Source organism: Photinus pyralis, unplaced genomic scaffold (assembly GCF_008802855.1).
Source record: "Photinus pyralis isolate 1611_PpyrPB1 unplaced genomic scaffold, Ppyr1.3 Ppyr1.4_LG10, whole genome shotgun sequence".
Taxonomy (NCBI): Eukaryota; Metazoa; Arthropoda; class Insecta; order Coleoptera; family Lampyridae; genus Photinus; species Photinus pyralis.
In genome coordinates, this window is record NW_022170250.1 from 5,725,159 (window position 1) to 5,741,999 (window position 16,841).

Genomic DNA, 16,841 nt, shown 5'->3' on the forward strand with positions numbered 1-16,841 from the left:
TCAAAATATTTTTGAGCTTCCGATTAACGTTTCCATCGCCCATTGTGTCGCCGAAGACCTTCGCATGAGTAGAGGTATAGCTTCCGTATTCCGGAAAAGATTTGGAAGAATCGACGAGTTGTTAAAGCAAAGACCACGAGTGGGTAAAGTACTGCGCTTGGAAAATAGTCAACGCTCTTTGTTCTACTTGGTTTCAAAGAAAACGTCAGAAGGCAAACCCACCTATGAAAACCTCTGGTCTGCTTTAAAAAGCTTAAGGAAACTCATGGCATACTATGACATAAATAGCTTGGCGATCCCGAAGATTGGATGTGGTTTAGATGGGTTGGATTGGAAAATAGTGCGAACCATGATCGAAGTGATTTTTAGAAACACTAGCGTTCGAATTACAGTATGCTGCTTCAACCCACAGGGGACGACCCTCCGCAAAACTGTGGACTGTTACTTTTTCAAGAAAGGTGTTTGTCGGGCAGGCTCTGACTGCAGATTCCGACACGAGGCATTAAAAAGTAATACTAACGCAGTTTCTGAACGAGACGTCCAGAATTAAGAAGGGGGCAGTGTAACGGAAATGCTCCAGAATTCTCTGGAATTTTCTACGCGCGCGATAGTGGAAGTTGTAGGAACATTCGAGAATGTACTGGACTTACATTGCTTGCGTGTATAAATGGTTGCGGACCGAACATCGAGTTAGTCTACTATCGAACGAGTACGGACGAAACATCGAGCACGGAAATATAAATTGCGAAGTGTGTGTGATATAATAATCGATATAAATTGTACGGTTTTTATAGTGTTGTAGTTTTGATTAATAAATATTGATATAAATCGAACCCGAATTTATATAAATAACGTTACAGATTTATTATTGACGTGGCGTCGATCTTCCATAGAGTTTGTTGAAAATCACCCTAGCGTCCAGGTTTCGTATTTGTTGGTGTATGACGATTCTTTAATCTACAGGAAGTTTTTGAACAAGTTGACATACTGGTTCGTAAGTACATTCCTAATTTACACGGTTCAGCAGTCTCGGGGCCTTCTACCAATCAAAGATATGAACAGATAAGTTCGCACTTTGCGATTCGTCAATCAAAGTTCATGAATATAAATGAATATGCGTGTCGAATTTTTAACTGACAATGTTTACGTTATGTGTTTAATTCCGCGCAATGTCTATATTAATTTGTGTGTACCTAAACCGCATCCATTGTCTTCGAATTTATGTCCGAAATTTCACGAATCTCCAAAATAAAAAAGTACAGGGTAGCCAAATAAGAAGCCGAGGTACTGTATCTTGGGAACCTGTACATCGTTAAGAGGGCTTGCGGTAAAAAAAAATTATTACTAAAACGGCCACGAGAAAAACCTCGAAAATTATTTTTAAAGTTTCTGCAAATGATCGCTAGGGGGCGATAACTGCAATCTGGAATCTAAAAAAAGTGATTGATATCGAGATGCTGTTTTCGCGAACTTGTTTAGGCATCATTTAGCTACTTTTTCATGAAAAAAAATCGAACCAATGCATCGAACCAATGCATTTAATTTTTTTGAGAAAATTAACCATTTCTGTCGGAATGTCGAAAAAAGCCCTCAAGCGGCGATATGTGAAACTAACAAAACTTCAAATAGTGTAATATTTGTAGCTGAAGAATAGCTCTTTTGAACTAACCCGAGTTTGTTTAAATCGGCTCAGCCGTTTCGAAGATACAGGGTGTTCTTTACGGAAACCTTTGAATACCCCCCACCACTTCATTTTTAGAGATACAGGAAAAATTGTCAAACAAAAATTGTTCAGATTATCGTCGACTTCAAAGACCGGACATTTTTTTGTTAGGTTAATATAGCGGAATTCACAGAAACATCACTTTTTTAGATTCCAGTAAAGTCACTAGATATATATAAAGTACCGCAATCATCCGCCATTTTTGGGCAAATTTGCTGCCAACTTGCCAAATTGACAAATAAAATCTGACTAGCTGTCATTTTTTTATAACCTAACTTCATAGTACTGTCATGTTTTATAAAATATATACAGATATCTCCAAACAGGTGGAACAATCTCTAACATTAAAGTTACTAGAATCTGGTAACTTCCGCCATTTTTGGGCAAAAATCATGCGTTCTCTCTCCTAACACACGAGCCCAATGGATTGCGGTACTTTCTATATTTAGTGACTTTAGATTCCAGATTGCAGTTACGCCCCCTAGGGGTCATTTCAGAAACTTAAAAATATGTTCCAGGTTTTGCTCGTGGCCGTTTTAGTAATAATTTTTTTTACCGCAAGCCTCTACGATAGATAGATTCTCAGATACAGTACCTCGCATTCTTAGTTGGCCAGTTGAACATTTCAAAGGCACCCTTGATTTTTCAAAACTAAAATCACAAATTAGTTTCCAACCAAGGCGCATTTTAAAGAAAAGCTTGGGTTTGAGTGGAGATAACATTGAACCGTTCAATTTCCCGTTCCTCTTTTGCATAGACCGACGAGAAATAGATAAGAATGCGGGTTTGCGATTGGTTAAAAAGTGACGGTGATCGCGAAGTTTGCGTTGGTTCCTTTTCTGTAATCAACAAAACCGAAACGACTTGAAGGAAAAACTTAACACAATATCAATATCAATCATAAGCGTGCTGCTGATTTAACTTAATCTTTTATATCTACAGATATACCTACCTCTGTTCAAAACGCTCTGGAGAAGAAGCATAATAATTTTAAGGCCCACAAAAAGACGTGTCCAAAGAATTATAAAGGTAGGTAACCTTGATTTTTAAAGCCAGGCATTTTAAGCTTCATCTATAATCTTAGGTCTTATTCGAAAACTCTTGTCAAAAGGTGAAACCCTGGTAGATGTCCGTTTGTGTCTTGGATGTTACGCGGATGACGAACTGTGCCATGAGCATCCTCTATTTGTTGGCGATCTCTGTAAAAAATGCTTTGTAAGTATGCTATATTTTCATTTCATTTAGCAGGATCTCGCCCCCGATATAGGTAACTTGCCCTTTGTTCAGAAAATTCAAGCCTACAGTTGAGAATCGAGGTTAGTCCCGGTATTAGGTGTCGTGACTAACGCGCGGTTACCCCCGTGACGACGAAATTGTTAGTACACACATCAAACAATTTGACAATTTCCACATATTGAAATGCATGACCAAATATATAAATTCAATTTGGGGCCAAGACCATGTACCCACTCATAACCATATATTAAGCAAAAATTTGCGCCATAAATGAAAACAATTTCAATCATATGTTTCCGAATTCTGGTTAAATCGTGTCAATTTCAAAAACTAAGATTGAAAAAACATAAAATGTATACAAAATATAAGTAAATTCGAAAGAAATGCAAAAATTACCTGCATTAAATAACGCGAAAAAAAACAATAAACTTCACTACACGATGCTTTCTCGACGACGGCTCAAACCAAGATGGCTGTCACGTTAGAAGCGTTCGTGCTCTCGAGACTAAAAGGTAAAAAAAATGTGTGCATCATCGTAGGTTGTATATACAGGGTGAAACATCTCAACTTATTCAGACACCAATCTGGTTTTTCGTCTGCGTCTGCGTTTTCGTCTCGTTTTTTCCTACCTCAATGTACATTTAAAAAAAAACTTCAAAATGGCATTCTTCTACACCAGCATCCGCCACCAATAATTGAACACAAAAAAGTGCAGGTGAGAATGCAAGTTACATTGCATTATCATAAAGATTCACATACTAAACATCAGAAGAACAAAGTTATTAGAGGACCCCCTTCTAGTATTGCTGAGATACAGTAATTGCAATTGTAAAGGCTTTTTAAATAAAATTGACAAAAATTTCACTTAAACGGGCTGGCTTTGAAACATCCTTTACCTTGAATCCAACCAAGGGAATAGTATCACTGAAATGAAATGCGAATTCCCAACTAATGAAAGAAAATAACCAAACTCCTTTGTCCGGGTTCAATTATTATCAATAAATACGGTATAAATCTGATTCATGCAATTGATTTTCACAGGTCGGTTCCTTTAGGAATATTATTAAAAAAATATAGTCTCCAATAACTCGCACTTTATCGCAATTATGATTAAACTAAAAATGCTTTCTCGGCTACGCGGTCGAAATTCTATAAAATGCATCAAATTTTACCTTCCTACGTTCGAAATTGAGCTGCGAAACCTTCACATTCTAAGTCAAACTGCCAATACCGGCTTCTTTGTTTCGTTGGCTATTTGTATTCTGCCGGTTGAACGGCACAGTCGTGAAGTCGTCGAGTTCTCTTGTTTTTCTACCTGCCCGTTGCAGCGGTTATTACAACTGGCAACACGGTTGAGCTCGCGCTTACCTACTTGACACAGCCTGCGTTTTATTCCCAACGCGTACTGTTTATCGCTTTTATCTCCAGACATACTTTCGTTCATGTGTACTGTGAAGCGGTACATGTGTAAATTTCTCACCGTTGAAAAAATAATTTTTAAAACTGAAAGCTTGAAAAGTTTGTTGTAATTTACAGATTAGATTGAAGCACACACTCCAAAAAATCGGCGAGGATGGCTTTCACGTAAGTGCCGACTAAGTAACGCACTGTAAATACTAATTATGTACTTGCCGTAGCACTTTTGCGTCATTTGCGGAAACGGAGAGCACACAATCATGTGCGAGAGTGGCTATTGTGGCAAGTACTGTTTCGGGCGCGGTCGATTGGCGGGTACCGTAACTTGATCTATTTTCAGAGCCTACTGTGTCCATTGCGTGGATGACTTCTTCAAAGCTGGCACTTGGGAATCGTTTACAGGGGAGGAAAAGTGGATTTGCTTTCTGTGCACTCGGCAAGAGCAAGTGGGCGTGCTTTCAATAAGACCGGACCATATCCTTCGCATTGATAAAATGTTCGATGAGGGTAACCAAATTCCTCTTGTAAATGCTCCTTCGATAAGTGGAAGTAAAATTCGAGTGCTCTCATTGTTCGATGGCATTTCGACAGGTGACTACTGACGTTCTCGTACAATGTGTTTCGAAATTCGCGCACACGGACTATGGGATGGTGTTATACGACAAAAACTGAACAAAAATTTCCTCTACCAGTTTTCCATCAGACTGCTATTTTTCGAGCTACCGCGGTTTTAAAAATCTCCGCCCCCCCCCCCTACCACTGCCACTGGTTAAACGTAATAATAACACATTTTTAAAAACAAAAATAAGTGCCGGTCTGATCAAAAACTGGTAGAGGAACTTTTTATCGAGTTTTCGTTGTATATAGCACCGTCCCACAGTCCGTAGGCGCGAATTTCGAAACACCCTGTATATCAAACTTGGATTTGGGTTTCAGGTTTTTTTGCGTTGAGCAAGTTAGGTATCGAAATGGACGCGTACTACGCGTCTGAAACCGACAAAGGGTGTATAAATGTGAGCGCACACAGCTCTTCAGGGAAGGTAATCAATGTTGGCGATATAACATCTATTACAGAAGAGGATGTGAAGAGAATGTCACCCATACACTTGGTAATCGGAGGACCTCCATGCATTGAGGCGGATTTGGACAATCGCAAGGCCAAGGAGAGCGTTGGTAATTTCAATTAGGTACTTGCGTCAAGGTCTAGATCACCACCTCTTCTTCTAGATTTCGACGGCATGTTTCATCCTTTTCTAGAATTTTATAGAATACTCTGCTTAGTTTCGAAATGTAATGAAAATGGATTTTATTGGTTATACGAAAATGTTACACCTGAGGGACTCAGTCCTAAGGATTTGATCAACAGATATTTGCAATGTGAGCCGTTTATGCAGGATACCATTTACGTTTCGCCTCAACACAAAGAGAGGCTTTTCTGGGGCAACTTACCCTTGCAACTCCACACTATTGCTGTAAGACGAAACAACATGCAAGGAGACTTACTGTCCTGTCAATCGGCTACTAGTTCGCAGAAAGTGATATCTGAAAGTAAGTGCAATAAAGGGCATAGGTATAGAGGGATAACATATGGGTTAGGCAACTTGTACACTCAATTTTCTTTTAAATTCCATTTGTAGGGATAAGTTGCGATTCTCCAATCAGTGATGAACAAAACAACAACAGCAGTGAGTTCATCGCCGAGCTTGAAAAGATACTCGGATTTACCGTCAGCAATTTTAATATTTGGAATATGTCCGCGACTCAGAGGAAAAGAGCGTTGCAAGCTGCAAGAAGTATACCCGTGATTATGTATCTGTTTACCCCCTTTCAGCAAATTTGTGTGGCTTAGTTTGCCAACGAAATTAATACCTTAATGTGCAATTATGTCGAGGAAAATCAAATATTCGTTTGTAATGTATAAATAAATATGTTTCTGATTTGGAATTTCATACTAAACAATTACAGCACATACGTTAGACACGGCAATAATTCGTTGAGTGACACGTGCTTGTTTTTTGAAAGTTCGTTTCTGGCATTTTATCGACCGACAGCTTTTGTTTGTCCTTTTAGACAAAAACAAAGGTTGTAGTGTACTTAACCGCCAGGTTTACCGCGAACCTAATACTTTAGCACAGAAAGTTCTGAGCGGTAACCAGATCCCACTTAAATTTAAAATCAGGTAGTGACACGTGAAGGAAATGACTAAAGCAGGGCCCTCTCGTGGTAGATAAAAACAAAGCAATGACCTGGAGTGCAATATATTGAATAAGGTTTCAGAGTTTGGGCGATTTGTAACTTAGGCGACCCCAACCAACACCGAAAATTTTGACTTACCCTATACTTTACAGTTGGCAACACTGGGGAACAAGTGACTACTACAAACAATGGCGAAAAACGACGTATCGTTTTTTTGTTGGCCTGATTTAATAACGTGGCATGCGGGCGCCACTAAGAGGCAAATTTTGTTTCTTTATTTTTTATCGGCAAGTATTTTGTATTTGGAATGACTCGTTAAAGGAACGTAATCATTGATTTTCTGTGAATAAAGTGTAAACCAATATAAGGTTTTTCGCTATTCAGATTAACAGTGGGACATCTGGCGGCAGCACTTTGTAATTAATATTGGTGGGACAATACTATGAGGCGCCGTTCAGGACTAAATTACGTTTTTAAAATATAAACAAAATTCACAGTATATACTATATATGTCTATATCCATTTAAATACCCTGTATATTTCAACGTCGGATGCAACCGGTCAAGTAGTTGGGGATTCTGTGGACATGAGCCACCGCCATCACTACCTGTCGATATTTTTTTGGTAGTTTCCGGAGGATGTTTGGGGATTTGAGTGCTTGGCGTCACTTCAGCACTTGTTGTTTGTTAAAGCTTGTTGGTGGTGGGCTTATTGTATTTTAAGTTGTATTAATAGAGTTTAGCTCTGTTTTTGGTGTTTGTGCGTAGGATTCAACAACTTTGGTGTTGGGCATTAATAAAAACACTATAAGTAAGCCTAACCCCTGGAAATAAAGCGCGACAGAGTTTGAACTGAGAATATAATGGAACACTGTCAATAGAGTCATTCTTGAACTGGAAGAATGAGAATTTGCTTCCTCCTATTACCCAAAGTTCGGCGGTCACAACCAATTGCAAGGATTGTAATTTGTCGCGCTTTCTTCCATAAGTTAGCTTCTTATAGTGTTTTTATTCAATGGTGTTGGGTAAAGTTTTATGTAGTTTACTCTTATGTACTTATATGAATTGTGCCATTTGTTATATCAGATATTTTCCATCTACCACTGTGCTAATATGTAATTTACAACATGCGAGGTGTTAACTAATATCCATGTGCTTGTGGAAGTCTACGATATCTCAGGTTTAGACCACTCACTTACACGGTGCACGGGGTGTACCTATGTAGAACCTCGACTTCCGTGAAGTAGGGCATGCAATGCTAGGTGTATTTAGTTTAGGGTGACTCCGTAACATTCGCGAATGCGTGTGCCTTTTATGTAACTCATATCTTTCTACCGTGAGAGGGAGCTCGGACGCTAGAATAGAAAGGTATTCTAGAGCTAAGGCATAAAAGGATCCGAGGACCCTCGAACCCCCAACTTTAGGGACGAAGTGCTGTAATCAAGGCCGTCCTACCCATGGGCGGCGACCCATCTCTTAACCATCTTCAGTTTTGTATCGCTACGTGGCCGATGTCAGGGGAGTGTTACGAAGCACAGGTAGTAGTTCCGGAAGTCTGGGGTTTATACCAATGTCATTATGTGGAAACTGAGTATAATTGGGGGCCCCACGAGCACACTGTGTATTGTCATAACCGCCTATTGTTACGTCACAACATGAATAATAGATCAGACATGGTTTTACAAACTTCACACCACTCCATTCGATATACAATGATATGAATAACTAGTAAGGTGACATATCAATAAATGAGTGAATGTGTTGCCCCTAACAATCTTAACTGCGCTACGGGTTAATAGGCAAATATGCCAGCCCAATCCCTAACAATATAACCGTGAAACAGGAGGGCAATCAAGCGAAGGCACTGGTCCAAACCTAACGAATAACCAGGTTCACTGTGGTAAAGTGATCGGATCGGTGTGTTCGTTTCGGCGTTTCCGGGTCAGTTCAGTGCGCGCTAGGAAAAGTACGACGGGGCGCGTTTGGCGGGCGGGGAGCAGCGACCGGCAGTCGGCCACAGCTGGCAGAGAGTGAATGACCTACGTTGAAGCGCGCGCGGTTCACGGCCACCAGTTTTTGCATTGTATTATTTTTAGTATGAGAGTTGGAGTCTTCTAAATAAAAGTATGTTCGTTCCCGTCTTTTGTTTTCACTGAACAATACGACAGATTGGCGACCGAGTGGGTTGAAAAAACATGGCTACAGCAACGGCGGCACACATACGTTTCGAGAGTTTCGATCCGGAAAAGGAGGAATGGACGTATTACATACAGCGTTTCGAGGTAGAATTAACATTACACGGGCTCAACACAGCCAGCAAAGCAGAAGAAAAAAGAAACCAGTTCCTGGCTAAGGTAGGATCGATCTCATTTAAGATTTTAGTGGATCATTTTAAACCGAACAGCGTCGTGTCGAAATCTTATGACGAGTTAAAAGCGGTTTTAGACAAACATTACAAACGTCAAACATATGTTCTTTCGGAACGGGTAGCATTTTCTATGCGCTGCAGGCAAGAAAACGAATCGGTAACACAGTTTTTGTCAGTTTTACGAGGTTTGGCGGGAAGTTGCGAATTCGGAGAAAACCTTAACGAGCGCCTACGTGACCAGCTTGTAATCGGCATTAACCAACCTGCATGGCAGCAAGAAATAATCTTAAAATACACGACAAACGCAGCAAAGTTGTCCGAGGTGGAAACCTATGCAATACAACTTGAGCAAGCAAGTATCCACGGGCGGAAATTATCCGAAATGACGCTTTTTAAACATCCTGAATCGGCAACAGCATTTCGGGTTAAACAAGTAGAAAGTCGTTCTTTTCCTAAACCTAGTACTAGTAAGGATGAGAATAGGGTCGTGTTACGGTTGGACATAGAAAAACATTGCATATTTTGCGGTTATGACGTGCATAAAAACACGGCGACGTGCGCGGCTAGGGACAAGACTTGTGCGGCGTGCAGTAAGCGGGGACATTTTGCGCGTGCGTGTATTTCGTCGGGTCGAGCAAAGCTGATAAACAAACAGCGAAGCGGCGGTGTTCGGCACGTTCGCGTTCAGGACAGAGACAGACGACAGTCAAACGAGAGTAGTGACGAAGAACATTTTAGCGCGGATTCGAATATTTCGGCAATTCGCGCGGTACGCGGAAAAAAAGCGTTCCTCGATGTAAAGGCGGGTTTAGGCTCGTACGCAGAATGCACACGTTGCAGAAGTGAGTGGAAATTTCAGCTGCAGAAGTACGCCCCCGTGTGTACTAGTGATCTATCTGTTTATGTTGGTACGCAGTTGTTCTCAGTGTTCAAGTGTCGAAATTGACATTTAAAACCTAACCTCTTTTGGTCGTTAAATAACGTGGTTGGTTAAGTGAATAGAAAAAACAGATTTTTGATTAATTTCTGCAATGGCAGACAAGAAGAGAATTAAATTAAAGAAAATACTGTTACTAACGGCGTTAAGTAATGAGTTGGGGCTCTTGCATACTCAAAGGAGGGTACGACGGTGGGCAGTAAGACCTGTTAACAAATATAGGAGAAAATTTGGAAGGTTTCTAAATGTTTTTCAAGTATGGTGACAAAGGATCAAGAAGAGCTGTACGCCCGACTACAAACAACTGCGTACAAAGTTTAAATTCTGCGAACTTCTGCGTCTCCTACAGACAAGCATATTTGCGGCAACCTACGTTTTGTATTGGTGCGTTCAAGCGTAAACAAGGCCGTATATCAACATGGTCTCGAACTACCTGCGGCTGCGACTTTCTGCAGCAGCGCCGTTCTGCGTACGAGCCTAAACCCGCCTTAAAACTTAACGAACTTGACGTTGCGATGTTGTATGATCCAGGGGCGGAGCAATCAGTAGCTGGAAGAAGTATCTGGGAGAAGTTGGGAAAGCCGAAACTCCGACTCCGACGCTCGACCTGGTGGTTTATTCACATTTACCTATTGACACGTTGGGTACAGCGCACGTACGCGTAGCAGCATTTGGAACAATTCAAACTTTGCCTTTGACTTTCGTAAACAGTAATGATGTTCCGCTTTTTGGGTTTGATTGGTGTCTAGCGTTTGGGCTTCCCCTACCTCCTGGAGCGCGCGTCTGTTCAGTAAAGGGGGGGGAGCGCGAGGAATGGCTAGGGCCATCAGGACACACGGAGCACCCGGAGCAATTGCAGCTTGAGCGGCTTCTGTCCCAGTATGGGGGACTTTTCGAAAACAGAATAGGCACTATTAGGGGACCGTCAGCACGGATACACATTTCTGAGGATGTGCGTCCAAAAGCATTCAGAGCGAGGCCCGTACCCATTGCGCTGCGGGAACAGGTAAACGCAGAGATCGAGAGGCTGGTAAATGAGGGAGTTTTAGAGTTGGTTGACACCACAATAACTTCGATTAGCTGGGCCTCACCTATTGTAGTGGTTGTGAAGTCAAATGGCGCCGTGCGCCTTTGCGGAGATTTTAACGTGACGATCAATCCCTACGTACAAGTTGACGACTATCCGCTACCTACTTTCGAAGAGATAACCGCTAAACTTTGCGGGGGTCGTAAATTTTCGAAAATTGATTTGAAGGACGCATACCTACAACTCCAGGTGCACCCTGACTCCAGAAAATACCTTGTGGTCGCTACTCACAAAGGGTATTACGCTTACAAGAAGTTGCCGTTTGGAGTATCGTTTGCACCTGCGCTTTTCCAACGCACAATGGACCAACTGCTCTCTGGGATTGAGGGAGTTGTCTGCTATTTGGACGACATTCTGGTAACCGCACCTACACCAGAACTACATCTTCAACGTCTGAAACAAGTATTAGAGCGCTTAGAGGCAGTCGGCATCAAGACAGAGCGTCGAAAGTGCGCATGGTTCCAGAGCAGTATCACATATCTAGGGCATGTGATTGATCGTTTTGGCATACATCCGATAGCCGACAAGATTGAAGCAATACAAGGGATGCCAGCCCCGCAAAATACCACAGAGTTAAGATCATTTTTGGGATCCATCACATACTATGGTCGTTTTATACCAAACTTACATGCGGAGTGTGCACTACTACACCGGCTATTAAGGAAAAACGTAAGATGGGATTGGACTGAAGAGGACAACAAGGTTTTTTTACGTTTAAAGACGATTTTGTGTTCAAACGACACCTTGGTGCATTATGATCCAAAGCTCCCTATCTATGTCTGCACCGATGCCTCTAACAGAGGCGCGGGGGCGGTGCTTTCACACAAATTCACAGATGGAACCTTACGCCCTATCGCGTACGCATCACGCACGTGGACGGACACGGAAGGGCGTTACAGCACCATTGACAAAGAAGCCCTGGCCATTATTTTCGCAGTGTCTAAATTCAACAGTTACCTCTATGGCCGCCATTTTTTCCTGGTAACGGACCACAAGCCGTTGCAATACATTTTTAGTGAAAACCGGACCACACCGAAGATTGCTAGCAATCGGCTACTCCGTTGGGCCACGATCCTGAATAGCTACAACTACACTATACAGTACCAGTGTGGCAAAGAAAACGCACCTGCAGACGCCCTGTCGCGTTTACCGATAGCCATGACATCGCGGTCCGCTGAGGAAGAGGCAGGAGAGCCTAAAAGAAGTCAGCTTCTACATCTCAGACTTCATCATTTGTGCGTGACCAGAAAGACTTTAAAAAGCGGCACCTCGGCTGATCCCGTGCTGAGAAAAGTTTGCGACTACACAAGCGGCAGATGGCCGGAGAAGAAACATTTGGCAGCGGAATTGATTCCATACTTCGAGAAGCGGGAGGAGCTATCTGTGGAAGAGGGGATTCTTTTGTGGAAGGGTCGTATTTGCGTGCCGGCCGGCCTCCAATTGGAAATCTTAAAAATGCTACACGACGGTCACCCGGGCGTCAGTGTTATGCAGTCCCTGGCACGCCTGCATGTTTATTGGCCCAGGATCGATACTGCGATAGAAGACTTTGTGCGAAAATGCTATCCATGCCAACGAGCGAAAAGAAATGAACAATACTTACCTCTGTTTCCGTGGGCACCACCGGCGGAAGCCTGGAGTCGCGTACACATCGATTTTGCCGGGCCGTTCCAAAACAAGTGGTGGCTCATTGTAGTCGACGCCTACAGCAGGTGGTTGGAGGTTGTTCCTATGTCGACCACTACCTCCGAGCGTACAATCACAGCACTTATGGAAGTTTTTAGTCGGTTGGGGCTCCCTAAGTTCATCGTTTCAGATAACGGACCTCAATTTGTTTCCAACGAATTTGAAACTTATTGCGCACAGAGTGGGATCACACATATTAGGGTCACACCCTACCATCCGAAGTCAAACGGGTTAGCCGAACGCATGGTAAAAACGTTTAAAGAGAAGATGTCAGTCATGGAAGAGCCAAACCCACAGCGCCGTTTATCACGTTTTCTTTTTATGTACCGGAACACTAACCAGCGCTCCACTAATCGGACACCGGCCGAATTAATGTTTGGTCGCCTTCTACGCTCTCCTTTTGATCAACTGAAGCCTGACGTCACCAGAAACATAGAAAAGGAACAACTTCACCAGGCCCGACTTCACGACAGAAGGACAAGATTTTACGAGTTTGATGCGGGCGACCCTGTTTGGATCAACAACCCTACTACAAAAGGATCCAGTCCGGGGGTCATTACAAAGAGGACGGCGCCGTATTCGTACGTTGTTGATTCGGAGGGAGTAATGAAGAGGAAACACGCAGACCAGTTACGTTGTCGTATTGAGAGAACGGATTTTAGTGACTTGGACGTACCGGGTGCGATCGTCGACCATGAGGCTGCCCCAGTCTCGCCCCAGGCGCTACTGGAGCACGAACAAAACAGTCAGCAAACATTGGCGCTGCCGGTAGTTCTACTGCCGGAACAGAGGGAGGGAACACCACTAAAATGTGAGTCGCCGAGGGTGGTTGGATCGCCGGTTGGGAGTTTCCATGAAGAGGGGTCGACGCATGTTCCGACATCCACTGTTGGGCATCCCAAAAAAAGGGAAGATTCACCGGTCGTGCGTAGAAACCCGCCTAGGACCCGAGTTCTTCCGGCACGATATCAAGACTAATTTTGTTTGGTGGGGGAGGAATGTGGTAAAGTGATCGGTGTGTTCGTTTCGGCGTTTCCGGGTCAGTTCAGTGCGCGCTAGGAAAAGTACGACGGGGCGCGTTTGGCGGGCGGGGAGCAGCGACCGGCAGTCGGCCACAGCTGGTAGAGAGTGAATGACCTACGTTGAAGCGCGAGCGGTTCACGGCCACCCGTTTGTGCATTGTATTATTTTTAGTATGAGGGTTGGAGTCTTCTAAATAAAAGTATGTTCGTTCCCGTCTTTTGTTTTCACTGAACAATACGACATTCACCACCCAATGGCTAACTAAAAAGTGAGTTGCCTTCTAGCCGCGATTAAAGGGAAGTACATGACATGTTGTGACGAATACTCTACGCATACTGTTCAAACGTACCCTGCTACTTGAATTCATTCATTAATTAAGGCAGTGGCACGTGTTCTGCTTAGGTGGTTGGTGTTTTAATTTGCTTGTGATTAACATAGCTTGGGTTTTATTCAAGGCCAAGGTTTTTCTCAAGTCGCGCTCTTTTTCTCCTTGGTAGTCTGCTTTTGCGAGAGTGCGGCACCTTTAGGTTTTGCTTGCTTTACTTTTAATGTACCACAACCAAATTCCCGGGTTTTCAGAATAAGTTTATAATAAATAAACTCGCAGACATTAAAGCGTTTTATTTGAGCGTTCCTGCCCGACTGAGTCCCGAGTCATTGTATTAGCTTCGTGTAACGTAAAGGCGTCCTACCTCAGACGATCCGATCACGTGTCATTCTTTTGTTTGAAATTTGAACGGGAACCGTGTTTTGATACTGGGATTGCAACGTTGCCACTTTGCCGTGAAACCTGTCATCTTCACTTCGAGCCTGGGGTTGGGTTAAGATCAGTACACCGCATACACGATCTTCAGATACCTTCTGGGCGTCGATTCCCGAAGATGTGCTTTGTTCACATCGACTGACCTTGATGTGAACGTGAATGTCACTGCATTCTCGAACCTACCACATCGAGCGAAAAGTTGATCGAACGCAACGACTGGTCAAGACCACTCGTTGCGTGAAAGTCATGCGCAGTTGCAGCTACAGGACGGATCTTGCAGCTGTTTTGCTATAGAGGTTATTCAGTGCCCTAACCTATAAATTCACATATTTTCTGTGAAATAAAACATGGAATTGTTCGAGGATTTTCTGGTTAAATAACAGTATCCTTAATGCAAAAACGAAACAAAATACAAAACTGACAAATGACAGTTCAATTCTTGTCTGTGATTGGTTAGCGCATACAGTTTGTTCGCGATTCGGGAATGCAGCTAAACTTGAACTTATCCCTATCGTATACGATCATGACGTCATGGCAGCCGGTCACATCACATGCACATCACGGAGCATATCGACTAACTTCGGGAATCGATACCCAGGACTGGAGAGTCCGGCTAATTAACAATAATAATTCAAATGCAAATCATATGTTTTACGTACCTAGGCATTTTAATTACGATTTAAAACCACATTTGTGGCAAAAGAAACACATTTAATGCTTTTATTGAAAACAATCAAATCAATCACACTTACAACCTTTTCAATCTTTGTGTATTACGACATGTTTTTTCAAGTCGCTTTTACGAGTAGTGGCATAATGACAAATTACACAATTAAAATGTTTAGACGCCTTATGCAAAACCACATGCTGTTTCAAATTGCGTTTTCTATTAGTTACATAATTACAATTAGCACATTTAAAAACGTTCAATTTATGATTCAAGAGATGTTTTTTTAAATACCGTTCAACGTTTGTCACATAATCGCAAACATTACATTTATAATGTTTCGAATCATTGTGCGTTAAGAGATGTGTGTTAATACGGCTTTTAAATTTTGTGGCGTAATCGCAAACGTCACATTTAAAAACCTCTGAAACAATGTGTTTTATGCGATGGCGTTGCAAATTCACCTTGGTATTTGTCGCATAATCACAACTATCGCATTTAACGTCTTTTAAATCTCTGTGCGTTAAGAAATGTTGTTTCAAAATGTACTTATTATTTGTTGCATAATTGCAAACACCACATTTAAAGTCTTTCGAAACGTTGTGCGTTATTGCATGCGTCTTAAGGCAGCTTTTAATATTTGTGACATAATCGCACAAGCCACATTTAAAAAGTTGCGCGGTATTGTGTTTTAGGAAATGTCGCATTAAACTTTCCCTAGTATCTGTTGCGTACTTGCAATTCGCACATTTAAATACTTTGTGAATCAAGATGTGCGCGTTTAAGTACTGTTTAACGTTTGTTACATAATCACACTTTGCACATTTATGAGTATCCTTGTGCGTCAAGAGGTGTCCTTTAAAATACGAGTCATTACCCGTTGTGAAATCACAAACGTTACATCGAAATATTACCATATCCGTTTCTTTCCCATTGATCTCCTTGCTCATCAATATTTCGTTTCGTTCTTCTTTTATGATTTCGAAAAAATCATTAGCAACAAACATATTTCTTTCAAGGGATGAATTTATTTCTTCCTCTTGTTTCGGTTCAATTTTAACCAATGCAGTGTTGTCATCCATGACAATCTGTGGCATAAAAATTCTTTTCAAATCCTATAATCGGGAACATGGGACACTTACCTGGACCAATGACCGATATTCAGAAAAATGTAAAAATAAATCACTTAAGCTTTTGGTGTAGATGTACCTAGTCCCAATTTATAAATGAATTTTGTTGGTGCTTGAAAAATATGTGCTCGCTACAAATAAAAATAGATAACCTGTGTCTCAATACAAACATTCATTCAAGCGCGGTTGTCACATTTCGCAAGATGATTTTTCAGAGAATTGATAAATATGAGGAGATCTCAATAGATTTTTGGATATGAATTGTAAAAAAACATTGAATTTAAATTAACGATTAGTAAAAAAACGTCTTGTGGCGATTAAGTTGCCACGACGGCAACGCCGTATCGTCGTTTCACGTGGATGATATCCGTAGTCTGTGGTTTTTTCACGTTAAAAACTACTTTTGCGGGTGTTATGCCATGGTAATCTCAAGTGGATTGAAATTACCCTTCAATTCCTAAAATTGTTCAAAGTAGCATTTTATTATATATTAACTGAACTTTCTAAATTGACATCAAATTCAATTCCGTTTTATGCCATCTGACCCACTTCCGAAGTAGGTGAGTTGACCTCAAAGTGGCGACGCGCCGCTTGAACAACTGGCAACAAA

At 41.9% G+C, this 16,841-nt stretch overlaps 3 protein-coding genes across 3 annotated transcripts; 2 read left to right on the forward strand and 1 right to left on the reverse strand.

Moving 5' to 3' along the window:
* Nucleotides 1–2,358: 2,358 nt before the first annotated feature.
* LOC116162222 (DNA (cytosine-5)-methyltransferase 3A-like) lies at nucleotides 2,359–6,261 on the forward strand. The gene is made up of 8 exons (XM_031475774.1): nucleotides 2,359–2,752; nucleotides 2,808–2,938; nucleotides 4,496–4,543; nucleotides 4,597–4,661; nucleotides 4,716–4,966; nucleotides 5,312–5,548; nucleotides 5,603–5,923; nucleotides 6,013–6,261. The coding sequence occupies exons 4-8, from the start codon at nucleotides 4,636–4,638 to the stop codon at nucleotides 6,222–6,224; spliced, it is 1,047 nt and encodes a 348-aa protein (XP_031331634.1). The 5' UTR covers nucleotides 2,359–2,752; nucleotides 2,808–2,938; nucleotides 4,496–4,543; nucleotides 4,597–4,635; the 3' UTR covers nucleotides 6,225–6,261.
* A 2,504-nt stretch (nucleotides 6,262–8,765) lies between these two features.
* On the forward strand, nucleotides 8,766–13,626 carry LOC116161484 (uncharacterized protein K02A2.6-like). Its single transcript, XM_031474838.1, has 2 exons — nucleotides 8,766–9,754; nucleotides 10,407–13,626. The coding sequence occupies exons 1-2, from the start codon at nucleotides 8,766–8,768 to the stop codon at nucleotides 13,624–13,626; spliced, it is 4,209 nt and encodes a 1,402-aa protein (XP_031330698.1).
* Nucleotides 13,627–15,140: 1,514 nt separating this feature from the next.
* On the reverse strand, nucleotides 15,141–16,375 carry LOC116161840 (zinc finger protein 28-like). The gene is made up of 2 exons (XM_031475313.1): nucleotides 16,244–16,375; nucleotides 15,141–16,189 (listed from the first exon to the last, which is right to left on the reverse strand). Exon 2 carries the CDS (start codon nucleotides 16,181–16,183, stop codon nucleotides 15,194–15,196), a length of 990 nt encoding a protein of 329 aa, XP_031331173.1. The 5' UTR covers nucleotides 16,184–16,189; nucleotides 16,244–16,375; the 3' UTR covers nucleotides 15,141–15,193.
* Nucleotides 16,376–16,841: the final 466 nt, after the last annotated feature.

Coding starts and splice junctions, on each gene's coding strand:
- LOC116162222 (XM_031475774.1), top strand. CDS start 4,636: ATGTGCGAGAGTGGCTATTGTGGCAA. Junction 4,967..5,311: donor GTTCGATGGCATTTCGACAG/GTGACTACTGAC, acceptor TTTGGGTTTCAG/GTTTTTTTGCGTTGAGCAAG. Junction 5,924..6,012: donor GCAGAAAGTGATATCTGAAA/GTAAGTGCAATA, acceptor TTCCATTTGTAG/GGATAAGTTGCGATTCTCCA.
- LOC116161484 (XM_031474838.1), top strand. CDS start 8,766: ATGGCTACAGCAACGGCGGCACACATACGTTTCGAGAGTTTCGATCCG. Junction 9,755..10,406: donor GTAAAGGCGGGTTTAGGCTC/GTACGCAGAATG, acceptor TGTATGATCCAG/GGGCGGAGCAATCAGTAGCT.
- LOC116161840 (XM_031475313.1), bottom strand. CDS start 16,183: ATGGATGACAACACTGCATTGGTTAAAATTGAACCGAAACAAGAGGAA.